This window comes from Puma concolor, chromosome D3 (genome assembly GCF_028749965.1).
Source record: "Puma concolor isolate L17-30 chromosome D3, mPumCon1.1.hap2, whole genome shotgun sequence".
Lineage (NCBI taxonomy): Eukaryota > Metazoa > Chordata > Mammalia > Carnivora > Felidae > Puma > Puma concolor.
In genome coordinates this window covers 63,692,633-63,710,303 of record NC_141678.1, presented here as the reverse complement: position 1 = coordinate 63,710,303, position 17,671 = coordinate 63,692,633, and the positions used below count along the sequence as shown (strand labels likewise).

The 17,671-nt window shown below is 36.0% G+C and overlaps 1 protein-coding gene across 2 annotated transcripts in view; it reads left to right on the top strand.

Annotated features, from left to right (window-relative positions):
- RIT2 (Ras like without CAAX 2) overlaps window positions 1–15,544 on the top strand; it is a 370,632-nt gene extending 355,088 nt beyond the window's left edge. For both annotated transcript variants that reach the window (XM_025931306.2, XM_086682863.1), the window contains exon 5: window positions 15,051–15,544. In XM_025931306.2, the coding sequence (XP_025787091.1) occupies window positions 15,051–15,278 (228 nt within the window). In that variant the 3' untranslated portion in view covers window positions 15,279–15,544. The remainder of the gene's footprint in view (window positions 1–15,050) is intronic.
- Window positions 15,545–17,671: the final 2,127 nt, after the last annotated feature.

Sequence of the window (17,671 nt, the reverse complement as noted above, 5' to 3'; positions counted from 1 at the left end):
TCAAGAAACAGGCTTTTTAAAAATTACTTGATGGTTTTCAAGCAAATTTCATATGAATCTATATAAATTAGGCATTTAAGCTCACTAGTTTGTTCTGAGAGTGCTGCTCTTCATTCTCTACCTTCTTCTTCATGCTTTGGTTTAAACCACATTAACTGCAGATGATCCAACAAAAGCACCATTATCACCTCTGCCTTAGGCCATTGTTAGTGCTTCCATCTGAGACTACTTCCAGTTCCCCCCAAACACCCAACCCCGTCCAACCTAGGTAATTGCTGCTTGTCATTCAGGCTTCCTACAAAGATATCCTCCCTGAGGATATTCTACCTGAGAACTAACCACTAATAAGGGTCTGGGCACTACTTACAAATGTCACCATAGTGCTCTGTGCTTGCCCCTGTCATGGCACTGATTATAGTGATTTGAAATTTCCTTTATATTTTCCTATTGCTCCAAAAACTAGCACCTCTATTTAATGTAACCCCAGCACTGCCTATTGCCAGGCATCCAATAGTGTCATTCTAAGTGCTGGCCACTGTGCCGGAGCCAGGTACAGCAGTGAACAAGACTGACAAAATTCCTGTTACAACAAAGCTTACACTGTACTGGAAGAAGACAGAACATAAACACAGGAATAAATTAGCTAGATGATTTCTGAGGGTAATTAAGTGCCAAGAAAACAATAAGGTAGAACAATGGAACAGAATCACTGGCAATGTGCAGAATATTTTGTAGAGAATATAGTTAGGCAAAGTGTCTCAGTGGAGGTGATATTTAAGCTGGGGCATGACTGATGAGACGAAAACAGACACAAAGTATAGGGAGGAGCACAAAAATGTGCAAAGGCCAGAATTTGCAGTGGGCATGCAAGGAAGTTTGTTTCAGGGCTGGTCTGAGCATGTTCTGGAGGGGCAGGGATTCTTGAACAACTTCTGTGGGAACTGGGCCAACGTTCACTACCTAACTTGCTTACACCAAGCTCTGCCCCTCCCCATTTCAGCAGATCTACCCTTCCTAGTCACTTTTGCCTTGGTCCTTGCACTGGGGAGATCCCCTCTCCCAGAAGACTAGTGCAAACCTTGACAACACCATTTCTCCCAAGTTGCACGTTTTTGCAGGGTCTGGGTCTCAGTAGGGGCAGGCCCTAAGAAGCCCACATGTACCTTGTTAAAATCATGTACCCGCCCATTTTGTTGCTTACAGATCTGTCCAGCCCCAGTCCCAGTTGTGGCTGCAGGTCTCATTTTAGAAACAGACCTGTATACACCTTGTTAAACTGGGAACCCTACCCTGGTGAATGACCAAACACTGCCCACAACAGCAGGGCACATGCAACACCCACATAAGATACCCCCCCCAACATGCCAGGTTCTGGTGAACAGGAACACTGCATCGTAGGGAACTAGAGGACTTCTTCATAAGGCCATCATTTTCAAAAGCAGGAGACATAGGTGACTTTATTAACATAGAGTTAGACAAAATCAGGAGACAGAGGAATATGTCCCACATGAAGGAATAGGCCAAAACCACAGCAAAAGAACTAAATAAAACAGAGATAAGTAATATGTCTGATAAAGAATCTAAAGTAATGATCATAAAGATACTCACTGAACTTGAGAAAACCATGTAGGACATCAGCAAGACCCCTATAGAGATTAAAAAAAAAAAAAAAAGAACCAATCAGAGATGAAGAACACAATAAATGAAAAATACATTAGATAGAATAAATAGCAAGCTAGAGAAAGCAGAGGAACAAATTAGTGACCTAGAAAACAGAGTAATGGAAAGTAATCAAAGTGAGCAGGTCAGAGAAAAAAAAATGCCAAATAAGAATAGACTTAGGGAACTCCATCAAGCATAGTAAGATTTGCATTATAGGGATCCCAGCAGGAGAAGAGAGAGAAAAGAGTTGTAGAGAATTTATAAGAAGAAATAATAGCCGAAAAGTTCCCTAATCTGGGGAAGAAAACAGATATCCAGATCCAGATTCCCTCAACAAAATCAACCTAAGGAGGTTCACACCAAGACACATAGTAATTAAAATGGCAAAAAAATACTGACAGAGAATTTTGAAAGCAACAAAAAAAGACCATTACATACAATGGAAACCCCAGAAAGCTACCAGCTGATTTTTCAGTAGAAACTGAAAATGGATTAAAAAAAAAAAAGGACCCATCCATATGCTGTCTAAGAGGGAATCACTTCAGACCTAAAGACATGCAAATAGATGTCAAAAGAAAACTGGGGTAACACTACTTATATCACAAAAAATAGACTTTAAAACAAAGACTGTAACAAAAGACAAAACAATCCAACAAGAAAATATAACAATTATAAATATTTATGCACCCAAATACTTAAAGCAACTGAAGAGAAACATAAAGGAACTAATTGGTAGTACTACAATAATGGTGAGGGGCTTTAATTCCCCACTTACATTGATAGATCATTAAAACAGAAAATCAACAAGGAAACAGTGGCTTTCAATGACACATGGGACCAGATGGATTTAACAGACTTATAACATTCCATCCTAAAACAACAGAATATACATTCTTTTCTCACAGAAAACATTCTCCAGGATAGATCACATATTAGGCTGCAAAACAATTCTCAACAAATTTGAAGAGACTGAAGTCATACCATCCATCTTTTCTGATCACAACACTATGACACTAGGACTCCACCAGAAGAAAAAAAATCTGGACAGACCATAAATATATAGAGGTTAAAAAACATGCTACTAAACAATGAATGGGTCAATGTGGAAATCAAATTGGAATAAAAAAATGCATGGAGACAAATGAAAATGAAAACACAACAGTCCAAAATCTTTAGGATACAACATAAGTGGTTTTAAGAGGAAAGTTTATAGCAATACTGGTCACCTCAAGAAGCAGAAAAATCTTGAACCTACCTTATACCTAAAGGAGCTAGAAAAAAGAGCAAACAAAACCCAAAACTAGCAGAAGGAAGGACATAATAAAGATTAGAGCAGAGATAAATGATAGAGAAACTAAAAAAACAAAACAAAACAAAACAAAAAAAAACACAAAAAAGCAATAGAACACCAGCACCTGGTTCTTGGGAAAAGAACAGCAAAATTGATAAACCTCTAGCAAGACTCATCAAAAACAAACAAAAAGCACAGAAGGACTCAAAAAAAAAAAAAAAATGAAAGGAAGTAGCAACTGACACCATAGAACTACAACTGTAAAATAATATGAAAAAATATATGCCAACCTAGAAGAAATGGATAAATTCCTAGAAACATCTACCAGAGGCAGGAAGAAGCAGAAAATTTGAGCAGACTGATTAGCAGCAATGAAATTGAATCAGTAATTTAAAAACTCCCAACAAATTGATGCCCATGACCAGATGGCTTCACAGGTAATTCTACCAAACATTTAAAGCATAGTTAATACCTATTCTTCTCAAGCTATTCCAAAAAATTTAAAAGGAAAGAAAACTCCCAAATTCATTCTATGAGGCCAGCATTACCCTCATACTAACACCAGATAAAGATACTAAAAAAAGAGAGAACTATAGGTCAATATCCCTGATGAACATAGATGCAGAAATCCTCAATATTAGCAAACTGAATGCAACAATATACTAAATAAATCATTCATCATGATCAAGTGAAATTTATTCCTCGGATGTAAGTTTGGTTCAGTATTTGCATATTAAAAAAATAATACATCAATAGGAGAAAGGATAAAAATGATATGATCATTTCAATGGATGGACAAAAAGCATTTGACAAAGTACAACATTCATTCATGATTAAAAAAAAAAAACCCTCAACAGTGTAGGTTTGGAGAGAATATACCTCAACAAAATAAAGACCATATATAAAAAACCCACAGGTAAGTTCATACCCAATGAGAGAAAGCTCTTAGCTTTCCCTTAAGGTCAGGAATAAGACAAGGATGTCCACTCTCACCACTTTTATTCAACAGTACTGGAAGTCCTAGGCAGAACAATTAGACAACATAAAGAAATAAAACACATTCAAATTGGTAAGGAAGAAATAAAATTTCCACTATTTGCAGATGACAAGATACTCTATATAGAAAACCTGAAAGACGCCACCATACAACTACTAGAATTGATAAATGGATTCAGTAAATTTGCAGGATACAAAAATCCATGTACAGAAATATGTTACATTTCTGTATACCAGTAATAAAAAGCTACAGAAAGAGAAAATAAAGCAATCTCATTTACAATTGCACCAAAAATAATAAAATACCTAAACATAAACTTTACCAAGGAGGTGAATGACCTGTATTCTGAAATTATAAAATATTGATGAAAGAAATTGAAGACAACACAATGGATTGGAAAAACAAATACTGTTAAAATGTCTATACTACCCAAAGCAATCCACACATTTAATGAAATCCCTATCAAAATGCCAATAGCATTTTTCACAGAACAAAAACAAACAAACCTAAAATTTGTATGGAACCACAAAAGACCCCAAAGAGCCAAAGCACAATTCCAAATTTCATTATATTAGAAAGCTGTAGTAATCCAACAGTATGGTACTGGCACAAAAATAGACATATAGATCAATGGAACAGAATAAAAAGCTGAGAAATAAATCCATAATTGTATGGTCAATCTTTGACAAAGGAAGCAAGAATATGCAATGGGAAAAAGACATTCTCTTCCACAAATGGTGTTGGGGAAAACTGGCCGGCAACATGCAAAAGAATGAAATTGGACCACTTTCTTATACCACACCCAAAAATAAGTTTGAAATGTGTTAAAGATCTAAATCTGAGACCTGAAACCACAAAAATCCTAGAAGAGAACACAGGTAGTAATTTCTCTGACATTAGCTGCAGCAACGTTTTTCTAGATATGTATCCTAAGGCAAGAGAAATAAAAGCAAAAATAAACTTTTGGGACTACATTAAAATAAAAGCTTCTGCACAGTGAAGGAAACAACCAACAAAATAAAAGACAACCTACTGAACAGGAGAAGATATTTACAAATGACATACCTAATAAGGGGTTAGTATTCATGATATGTGAGGAACTGATACAGCTCAACACCCAAAAAACAAAAATGGCAGAAGAGATAAACACACATTTCTCCAAAGAAGACATCCAGATGACCAACACATGAAAACATGCTCAATATCACTCATCATCAGTAAAATGCATATCAAAACTACAAATGGCTTTTACTAATCACTTGTCAGAATGGCTAAAATAAAAAACTCAGGAAACAACAAGTGTTGGAGAGGATGTAAAGAAAAAGCCCTTGGGCACTGTTGGTGGGAATGCAAACTGGTACAACCACAATGGAAAACAGTATGGAGGTTCCTTAAAAAATTAAAAATAGAACTACCCTATAATCCAGTAATCACACTACTGGGTATTTACCCAAAGAATACCAAAACACTCATTTGAAGGGATATATACACCCCTATGTTTATTGCAGCTTTATAATTGCCAAACAATGGAAGCAGCCCACGTGTCCATCGACTGATGAATGGATAAAGAAGAGGTGGTGTGTGTGTATGTATATCTGTGTGTGTGTGTGTGTGTGTGTGGAATGGAATATTGCTCAGCCATAAAAAAGGAATTAAATCTTGCCATTTGCAATGACATGGATGGATCTACAGAGTATAACACTAAGTGAAATTGTGAAATTTATCAAAGACCAATACCATATTATTTCACTCCTATGTGGAATTTAAGAAATCAAACATATGACCAAAAAAAAAAAAAAAGAGAGAGAGAGACAAACCAAGAAATAGACTCTTCACTATAGAAGACAACTGATGACTATCAGAGGGGATATGGGTGGGGGTGGGTGAAATAGATTAAAGGGATTAAGAGTACACCTGACGAAAACTAATATATGGAACTGTTGAATCACTATATTATACACCTGAAATTAATATAACACTGTACGTTACACTGTACTGAAAATTAGAAAGAATGAGTTTCTCACATGTCAGTGATTGCAGCTGAAGGTGGGAAATTCTTCCAGGTGCTTTGCTTTGTTTTGGTTTTCCCTGCAAAGAGTCTGAGATGACATATATGCACTTACATTCATTCATTCATTCATTCATTTATTATGAAATTTATTGTCAAATTGGTTTCCATACAACACCCAGTGCTCATCCCAACAGGTGCCCTCCTCAATGCCCATCACCCACTTTCCCCTCCCTCCCACCCCCCAACAACCCTCGGTTTATTCTCAATTTTTAAGGGTCTCTTATGGTTTGGCTCCCTCCCTCCCTCCCTCCTTTTTTTTCCCCTTCCCCTCCCCCATGGTCCTCTGTTAAGTTTCTCAGGATCCACATAAGAGTGAAAACATATGATATCTGCCTTTCTCTGTATGACTTATTTTACTTAGCATAACACTCTCCACTTCCATCCACGTTGCTACAAAAGGCCATATTTCATTCTTTCTCATTGCCAAGTAGTATTCCACTGTATATATAAACCACAATTTCTTTATTCATTCATCAGCTGATGGCCATTTAGGCTCTTTCAAGCTGTTACAAAAAATAGAAAAGGAGGGAAAACTTCCAGACTCATTCTATGAAGCCAGCATTACTTTGATTCCCAAACCATACAGAGATCCAGCAAAAAAAGAGAACTACAGGCCAATATCCCTGATGAATATGGATGCAAAAATTCTCAACAAGATACTAGCAAATCGAATGCAACAGCATATAAAAAAAGAATTACTTACCATGATCAAGTGGATTCCTTCCTGGGCTGCAGGGCTGGTTCAACATTCAAATCAATCAACGTGATACATCACATTAATAAAAGAAAAGATAAGAACCATATGATCTTGTCAATCGATGCACAAAAGGCCTTTGACAAAATTCAGCATCCTTTCTTAATAAAAACCCTCGAGAAAGTCGGGATAGAAGGAACATACTTAAAGATCATAAAAGCCATTTATGAAAAGCCCATAGCCAACATCATCCTCAATGGGGAAAACTGAGAGCTTTTTCCCTGAGATCAGGAACACGACAGGGATGTCCACTCTCACTGCTGTTGTTGAACATAATGTTGGAAGTTCTAGCATCAGCAATCAGACAACACAAGGAAATCAAAGGCATCAAAACTGGCAAAGATGAAGTCAAGCTTTCACTTTTTGCAGATGACATGATATTATACATGGAAAATCCGATCGACTCCACCAAAAGTCTGCTAGAACTGATACATTAGTTCAGCAAAGTCATAGGATACAGAATTAATGTACAGAAATCAGTTGCATTCTTATGTACTAGTAATGAAACAACAGAAAGACAAATGAAGAAACTGATCCCATTCACAATTGCACCAAGAATTATAAAATATCTAGGAATAAAGCTAACCAAAGATGTAAAAGATCTGTATGCTGAAAACTATAGAAAGCTTATGAAGGAAATTGAAGAAGATACAAAGAAATGGAAAAACATTCCATGCTCATGGATGGGAAGAATAAATATTGTTAAAATGTCAGTACTGCCCAAAGTAATCTACACATTCAATACAATCCCAATCAAAATTGCACTTACCTTTAAATGGAAGATAGGTGCAAAAAAAAAAAACCAAAAAAACATGCAGATTAAAAAAGCAAATTAAACGTACTTTCATTAGAGCTGGTCAAGGAAACTGGTGAGGCTACTCATTGTTAAAACTGATCAAAATCATCTATACAGCTAAACAAAATGAAAACTGAACAAGTTAATTTTGGGCAACTTTTCCTTCTTATTTTCTTATTTACAATAAGATGTTTTGGTCCCAAATTTTCCAGGAAACTCATTCCTGTTACACTGATGATGTGAGATCTGTAATGAAAATTACTATCTTCATGGGTAACAATGAATTGAAAACAGACAGAAAGATATTAAAAAATGTAAACAAATCCCAAAGAGATATAGTTCAGTAGGCTGAACCACAAAGATATTACGCTTGTAAAGCTTCTCTTGGAAGAGCCAGACCCATTCTAATGCCAATCTCTCCTCATTCAAGGTTAGCAAATATAGCAAAGCAGTATCAGAATTTCCTCCTGGGTTGTTAAGAATTATATAGCTGACTAGACCACCACCATTACCTTGAGTACCTTTACAATAAAGCGCAATGAAGCTCCTAAAGTCAGCAGATTGTTGGGACTCAAACTCTAATTGACCGGCATGCTTGCCACTTCCCACTGGCAGCTGGGCCCAGGACTAGAACAGGCTGTAATCACCATCATGCCCCAGTGGTCTCTTCAATCCCCCATGCAGCTGTGGCTGTGCTATAATGCCTCCTTGGGAAGATAGGAAATGGCATTTCAGGGAGTACCTGGTGCATTATACAGTGATCTTCTTCAGTGAAAAAGGTCACATATATTAAAAAGATGGTTCCCATGGGTTATTGAAATTTTCTATTACTTGTATAAAACATTTTTCTTTATTCCCTTTTTTTCTACCAGTGCTTTCTAAAGCCTCTGGGTGGCACATTTAATCACAAACTTGCCTTGCAATTGAGGGGCATGGTGGTACAAAGGGATCTGCATCAATTGTTACTTCCCCAACCCCCAATAACCTTTCTACATTTATTTTTTCCTATGTTTCTGTATTTAGCATTTTCTTTCTCTGTAAATGTAATACAAAATGTTCTTTGCTACTTGTAATTTAAGAATCATCTCAAGTTATAAAACCTCAGATCAGAAAAGAATCATCTCAAGTTATAAAACCTCAGATCAGAATAATCAATTACATATATGTAGAATACTGGCAGAGGAAATTAGAAAGACACCATGAGAAATAACAAGGATTGGAAACAATACTTGATGGACAAGAGTAGAAGTTGATGGGTGTTTTAATCAGGTGTATGACCTTAAACATTGCTTAACCCTTCATGGGCCTGAAACTCTTCATTTGGGAAATAAAAACTCTTAATTTGCTTCTAACACTTGCTTCTTCCTTGACAGTTGCTGTATGGCATGGATGAATATTTATCATTTAAAAATCTTTTATTTAGGGGTGCCTTGTAAGCTCAGTCGGTTGAGCATCTGACTCTTGATTTCAGCTCAGGTCATGATCCCAGGTTCATGAGACTGAGCCCCGTGGTAGGCTCTGTTCTGAACACAGAGCCTGCTTGGGATTCTCTCTCTCTCCATCTTCCCCCCTCCCCTGCTCGCAAACATGCACATTCTCTTTACCCAATTAAATAAACATTACTTAAAATTTATATAGATAAGATATAAAACATTGGAAGAATATGTTACATATCCTGGTTTTGAAGCCTAATATAGACGCTGTTATTTCTTATTATGTTACTCGGGTTCTGAACCACTAAAAACCATTAGTGGACTAAAAATTGTTCCTGGTGATACTGTTGAAATATTTATAGCCTTTAAACAGACCAAAATTACTAAGCATAAAGCCCAGAATCTGTAAAAATAAATGTTTTCTGGACTTATTTTCTTCTTACATGTTTGGATTCATGTTCTTCCATTGAATCTGTAGTATATTGATTCCAATATCTGATATAGGGATGACTGATTATGGTTTGTCAATATTGGTGTGAGATCAAATTTATTGAAATGTTGGAATTTTACAGTATGTTTTCACTTTAACATTTTTCTTAAAAACTTTAGGTGAATTTTTTAATGAATTATAAATAGAAAAATATTTACTAAGTTTAATTTCCTTTTGGATTTCATTATAACGGATGTGAAAATTAATGAGTTGTAACATGGAATTAATATTCTGATAATGAATCTAAGAATATACACTACTACATTTCATGCTTTGAAATAGCGTGTTCATGATTACTGTTACTTACCAAAGGAAGGAGTAGCTACAGAGTCAAATATACCTCAACTGGCTACAATAATGTAATAAGCAGTTATGTCATCTATCATTTGCTTATACATTTTCAATACAAATCTATGGATGGGATTTTTCTATTTTTTTCATATTAAGATTATTATATTGGACTTTTAACTGAATTTTGATGTTTCCAATGATGTGTGATACAGTTTTATAATTAGGAAACATGTCATAAATGTGTTTGTATAAAAATATTTTTCAAATGTGTAAGAAAAAAATATACAGATTTAAAGACTTTAACCCTCTTCTACTCTTTCCAAAGAAAAATTATCTTTGCTAGAAGAAATAATATCCATACATAAAAAATAATCCAAAATGATGATAACTCAATGGGAGGGTATCATTGAATGAATCTTCACTTCCCCCACTGATTTGGAATGCTACCCAATGCTATATCAAGCTCCTGTATATTTTATAATCTTGTTTCTAGACTCTCCATCACATTGTATTGGTCTGTCTAGCCCTTAACTAATAACCCACTACCTGAACTGCTACAGATTTACAGATATCTGTCTGTAGTAGGATGAATCCAACATTGTTATTGTTCTTCTCTCTGCCTCCTTACTAGAATTCAAGTATTTTCTTTCCTATTTTTACCTTTATTCTTTCCTATGAATTTTACTATCTCTGTGTAACATTCAAATCCTGAAATCTTTTGAAACTTAGAATGTATTTTTTATTGAAATTACACATTACTTTGAGATGATTTATAATCTTTGTGATATTGAACCTTCCCACTGGAAACGTAAGTCCATAATGTTATCTGACTTCAGAAACTAAAATAAACAGGTTTTAATGTAGTTTGCAAAATCTGACCAGACCTAATTCATTTTGTGACTAACCAGGATCTGATGTGATCTGAGTCTTCAATATATCCTGTTTACTGTGAATGTTAAATATTTAGCTATAGAAATATTACTGTACTTGAGGAAGTGGTGATGCCCCAAATTCAGAGGGGGACTTATTATATAGTACATTTGTTTGAGTTTTTCACTAATGTACCATACAGAAAACGTACACAAATTATAAGTATACACTTTGTAAATTATCACAAAGTGAACTCACCTTAAACCACCAAAGGAACTACATATTATCTCCTAACACTAAAGAATAGTTTTCTTGTGTTTCAATTTTCTAAAAGTATAATTGTGTACCATATTAATGTAACAAGAGGAGAAATTGGATGTGGGGTATATGGAAACTATCTGTACTTTGTCACATTTCTCAAAAACGTTTCATAGATTTGATTTCTGTCACTAAACACTATTGTGTAAGATTCATAGAAGTTTTATATAGCAATTTCATTCATGTGCATTGAACAGTATTCCATTCTATTAATGCACAACAAATTATCAAATTCACTTATAACACTTGTGTTGCTTTTAGTTTTTTTTGTTATTTGTGATAATGCTGATATGTACATTTTTATAGAAGTTGTTTGGTAAGTATATCCATACATAGTCACTGAAGAAGGTTTCTGGTCACACAGACTTAATTGTGGAAAGGTCTTAATTACATATTTAATTCCTTACATAAGGTATAGAGGATAATAGAGATTTTCTGTTTCTTCTTGTGTAAGTTCTGGTAAATTTTGTTTTAGGAATTTGTCCATCTAACTTGTCAGATTTCTTGACACAAATATAACATTCCCTAATTACTTTCTTTAAGATTGCAGGATCTGTAGTGATGTCCACCTTGTCATTCTTTTTTTTTTTTTTTTTTTTAAGTTTAAGAGGGAGAGTGTGCGTGTGAGTGGGGCAATGGCAGGGAGCAAAAAAACCCAAGCAGGCTCCACACCGTCAGCACAGAGCCCTACATAAGGCTCGAACTCCCAAAACATGAGATCATGAGTTGGACTCTTAACCAAAGGAGCCACCAGGTGCCCCTCTCCTTTGTCATTTTTAATACTATTTACTTGTACCCTTTTTCCACCTTTAAGCTGTCTTGCCTGGGGTCTATCAATTTAACGCCTTTGGACTTAGAAAATAATCATGCAGTGGAAAAGACTACTTCATTGGTTTCTGTCTTTATCATTCCTTCCCCTGGCTTCCTTTCAGTTTAATTTCCTGATTTTTATAGTAACTTGTTGAGGTTGCTTTTGATCATGAAATTTGAGCGTTTCCACTTTTCTAAAACATGGATGTAGTGCTATAAACATCATTCTGAACACAGCATTAGATATCCCACAAGTAGTGATGTGATTTTCATGTAATATCTTTTTTGACTCAGTGACTATTTAGAATTCTATTTTACAAAAGTATTTGGGGATTTCTTCTTTTAAAACTTAATTTATAGCTTATTCCATTTGTTCAGGAATATACAATGACTTTGATTCTTTGCAGTGTTTTGAGACTGTTTAGCTTAGCATGTAGTCAATATCTATAAATGCTTCAGGTTCATTTGAAGAAAATGAAGTTTTCAGTTGTTGGGTAGAGCAGCTTACATGTAAATTATATAAAGTGTGGTGTTTTGTTCAAACTTTCTACATCCTTACTTATCTACATATTCTTTCAATTGCTGAGGGAGAACAGTTAAAATTTTTAGTTCTGTGCACTTAAAAAATGAGGCTGTGACTTTTAGTACAAACAAATGTAAAATATCATCATGATAGATTCATCTTTTTAAGTAATAACTTTTATCTATTTTGTCTGATATTATATCAATATAAAATCTTTTTGTATTAATTTCCATTCAAATTTCACTGTATATCTTTACATTCGAAGTGTTTCAACTGCAAGTGTTAAAAAAAAGATTGTCAGACCAACTTTTTTTTAAAATTAGATAGGGCGATGCATTTACATATAAATGGTTTTGGTAGATTCTATTTCTTTACAATTCTTTGTGAGCTGAATATACATCCTGCTTCATTGACTTCAGGTTTCTCCATTTGTCTTTTGACCTCTGGGATGTAGGTAATTGCCCACTGCTCTGTCATGGAAACAGCATATCCCAGATAAGATGTGCTCCTTGGGCCTGAGTTTTAGAACAAGAAGACAAGAGAGACAAACCAGATCCCAAACCACAGCCTGGAGCTGACTGTCACAGTCTACCCTCCAGCTGCTAATAAGCAGTGAGAGCAAGAAACACTTTTGCAAGCTACAGAGATTTTGAGAGGCTGTTTTTGTATATATATATAGCCTAATGAAAGCTGATTAATTTTAGAAAATCATACCATAATGTGGTGTTGCTATAGAAAACACATAAAATATGTGTCCATTAACTTCTGAGTTAGGAAAACGATTAAAGGACTCTGAAAAATAAATGGCATCTATGCAGTGTCAAAACATTTGGTAAGACTGTCACCTGTGATTCCTTGGAAATCAGACAAGTTAATATATGACTTTGTCTAATTGCTGGTAAGACAGAATCTTAATAACTTTAGTTGGTTGGCTTTAGCTGTGTTTCTTGAGTTACTAGAAGATAGAAATGAGCTCGAAAAAGGATTGGGGTGTTGGCCAGCAGGAATGAAAGCCCTTGGTGAGGTTGATATTTCACAGACCAGAAAGGACCTGGCTTTGAAATCAGACCTGTTTTTATATACCAACTCAACCATTCATTAGCAATATGACATGGTATATCAGTTAGGAAAAAGTGGCTTATGCTCTGGTTACAAACAACTCCAAAATGGCATTAGCTTAAAAGAACAAAGTTCCTTAGTTAGGTCTGGTGAATATATCCACCCTGGTGAACCAAGAGCACTATTTCCCCTTATCCTTGTCATAGTTCCTCAGGTGTCCAGGCTGATGGAGTCTCTAGTTCACCATATACTTCCATTTGGCAGGAAACATGAACATATAAATATATAGACATGTGAGTAACTTTAACAAATAGATCAATAAAGGGGCACCTAAGTGGCTCAGTCAGTTGAGCATCCGACTTTGGCTCAGGTCATGATCTCATGGCTCGTGAGTTCAAGGCCCGTGTCAGGCTCTGTGCTGACGGCTCACAGCCTGGAGCCTGCTTCACATTCTGTCTCTCTCCCTCTGTCTGCCCCTCCCCGAATCACGTTCTCTTTCTTTCTCTCTCAAAAAGTAAATAAAATAATAAATAAATAGATCAGTATGGGCATAGAGGTCATCAAAACATATTGAGTCAAGGCAGCCTTATTCCTGCTTTCTTCAAGCCAATGTGAATAATCTGGTAGAGCTTCATGGGAGTGCTAACATTTGGCAAGAATTATTAGCACACAGTTACAGTGACCTATAATCCCCTGTTTAAATTTATTTTTTTTAATGTTTATTTATTTTTGAGAGATACAGAATGCAAGTGGGTTAGGGGCAGAGAGAGAGGGAGACGCAGAAGCAGGCTCCAGGCTCTGAGCTGTCAGCACAGAGCCCGATTGGGGCTCGAACTCACGAGCTGTGAGATCATGACCTGAGCTGAAGTTGGACGCTCAACCAACTGAGCCACCCAGACACCCCTATAATCCCCTGTTTAAATATTTGTCCATCACTTATGTTTGAATCTTAATTCACAGTTATTAAATCCAGGTATTTTTATTAATCATCCTTTCTTCTCTAATCTCTCTAATGGTGATTTAGGTGCTGTGTCTGAGACATTAAAGAGATGATAAGGCATAGTTCTTGATCTCACTCAGTTTATAATCTCTAGAGGACCCACTGCAATAACATGCACCACAGCATGGATTAGTACCACAGAATTTGTAAAGCTCTAACCATGCTCTGAGGGGTTGGCCAGAGACTTATAATAAGTGATGTTTTGCTTTTGTTTTCTTTTGCCAGAAGATTGTTTTTAAAGTTCACAGCAACGTCAGATTGGCTTATTCTTAACTGAAACCTCTCGACTATAACAGTGGTTACAGAGTTTTAAATATGTACTCAGCATATATGATGCACCTTTTATAGAGAATGTCACTAACAAAAAGCCTTGAGGTAGATGTGATTATCCTACATTACAAATGAGAAAACTGAGACCAAAAGGTAAAAGAAATTTATCCAAATTTGCAAAACTCAAATGCAGGAGAGATGAAACTTGGAAACCCAGCAGTTTTATTTGAAAGCCATGGTTTGGGCCATGGTGCTTTGGTACCTTTTACTGAAATCTGGAGAATTGATTTTTAGTAAGTTCTAATCAATTTCCCTTTTACAGATTCTGATTTCTCATTTGTTCTTCAGGTTTAGAAAGTTTTTGATCCAAGCATTCCTCCCTTCTTCTTTTTAATATTATTTATTTTTTCCTTAGGTATCTACAGAAGAAGGCTTGAGTCTGGCCAGGGAATATAACTGTGCTTTTTTTGAGACTTCTGCAGCCCTCAGATTCTGCATTGATGACGCCTTTCACGGTCTAGTGAGGGAAATCCGCAAGAAAGAGTCCATGCCATCCTTGATGGAAAAGAAACTGAAGAGAAAAGACAGCCTATGGAAGAAGTTAAAAGGCTCACTGAAGAAGAAGAAAGAAAGCACGACATGATATCCTTGCTTCTAACTCCCTTATTCTCTTTCTGAATTTTGTCAGTTGGACAATTCCATGTGTTGCATTTGGCTTCAATATTTTCTGTCTCTCTCTCTCCTCTTTAAATATCTGCCTATAGGTAAAAGCAAGATCTGCATAACTGTACCTCTTGAGATAGTTTTGTTTTGCCCTTAACAGTTGGATGGATTTTGTCAATCAGCTGGATATGCTGTTTAAGTTTTTACAATATATTACTAAATAAAATTGACATTCCAATTGCCTCATTTCCCTTTAAAGAGTCTAGCTTCATTTGGTATGCTGTCTGGTTATAGAGGAAATTCAAAATTGCAGACAGAATGATAAAAGGCTCAGGGGATCTGCCTTTGCCTGATAAGACTCTGATTGTTTGCATTTCAGGAATCTCAGTAAATAATGAAGAAGCTCAGGAAACAATTCAGAGCAGGAGTCTGCAGCCTTGTTTTTCCTTAACTGTAGAAGGCTAGGTGCTTTTTAGTGAAGATAAACCTTAGTGAAATTATTAATAATAGGAACCAGTTGTGGCTTGTTGGAGGGCTGAAAGGAAATATCCCGGTATTTGCAGGGCTCTGCCCTGTTAGGCTTTGGCAAAATTATCACAGTACAGTCACTGAGCTGTGGCAAAAGGGTATTTTCCTTGTAGCCAGAAGAGAGGCTAATAGGAACTTGGTGGTTCAGATATTCATAAAAAGACACACTGTTTCCTCTCAGTGGGAGTCCCTCTTAGGACTGCTTCACCTACAGGGCAAGAGGCTTTTTGACCCAGAGACCCTATATTATCATGGGCTTAATTTCCCATCTCTCCTTACTTGAACCATGAAACACTACCAGTTAGAGGATTCTTTTTCTTACTTGTTTACAATGGATCATCATGCAAAATGAAATTGCTATTCACTCATTGATCCCACTGTGTAATTTGGTTTATTCCAATTAAAGCTTAGAAAGTACCTAACTCGAACAGTTCTGAATGTTTAACAGACAACTGTTATTTAACAGCTAAACATGGGTTGGAATCCATCCAACCAATCTTCATGTATTGGGGCAGTTTTTATCATAAATTAGAAAATAGGATGAAGGGTACACATATAGCATTCAAACACATATTTTTTTTAATTCACAATGCCTCTAGCATTTGTTAATCTCTGAAAATGCAGGAATGACTTAAGGTAGCTTAACATATAGTGGGAAAACTCACTTGGCTGAAGAATAGTTGGATTACACGTTATTAGGTAAGAAGACACGTTTCATATAGTAACATAGTTAACTGGAAGGAATTTAGAGATCATAATTTTTCAACTGGCACACTAAAATTTCAGCTTTAGTAGTGTACTTGTGGGTCCTTTTATTGCTTGGAGCCAAGACTTTTGTGGAAACCACATGGACTTCATTGCTCTTGCTCCTATGCCCAGGGATCAAGGCACCAGGCATGCGATTAACTGCTGCCAACTCCCCTCCTTTGGTTTTTCCTCAACCCTCATATTCCATGGTGTAGGACTCAAATTAATCAATTTTTTTTCCCATTCCATAGTGTCCTGAAACCGAATCCACTATATCTTTTCATTCTCAGGCATTCATAATTAGGGGGAAAAACACATTTTAAAAAAGAACACATGGAGATGATATAAAGATATTCCTAGAGAACTGGTTGCTTCCTCCTTTTCTTGGTCCTGAATGTTTAATACTCTGTTTCTGTCTTGTTAAAAATGGTTTAGTACATTCTTTGCCTTCTGTACATTCTTCTCCCTTTGCAGCCCCTGACCCCCAGAATTTTTCCAAGCCTGAGAAGACCCTGTGAATACTATATTCCACCAGACTCTTCTGTTTGCTAGAAGATGCAATCTAGGAAACATAGAACTTGGCACTTAGTTTTAGATGATGAAACTATATCTTTGAAAACCTGATTACTGCCCAGTCTATGAATACTAATAGTATTTGGTGCATTTCCTAACATGACGGAGTCTTTGTAAGTTTTATTACTGTAAGCTCCACTGCCTTTGGCTCTAGAATTCTGTATCTCTTTTATTCCTTCACTTTCTTTATAGTCCTTGAGTGCTGGTAAATAATTTATATAGTTTAGAAATTTTTAGTGAGGTTTAGATTGGGTAACATTTGCCAGGTCTAACCATTTCACTCTATGGAAGGAAGAAGGTCTGTAAATTATCACCTAGGGCTGCATGAATTTGAGATAGTTATCGCAAGCAGAGATTGAGGCAGACTTCAAACATTCATTTAAACCATTCTTCCGTCTTTCTTCTGGAAGACTGGGCAGAAGGAAATGTTCCAGAAGAATAAAACCTAGATATTTCTGCCCAAGGTCTATTGATTCACACTCTCCTGGCATAAGACCAAAATGTCAGAATCTTGTTTTTGATCAT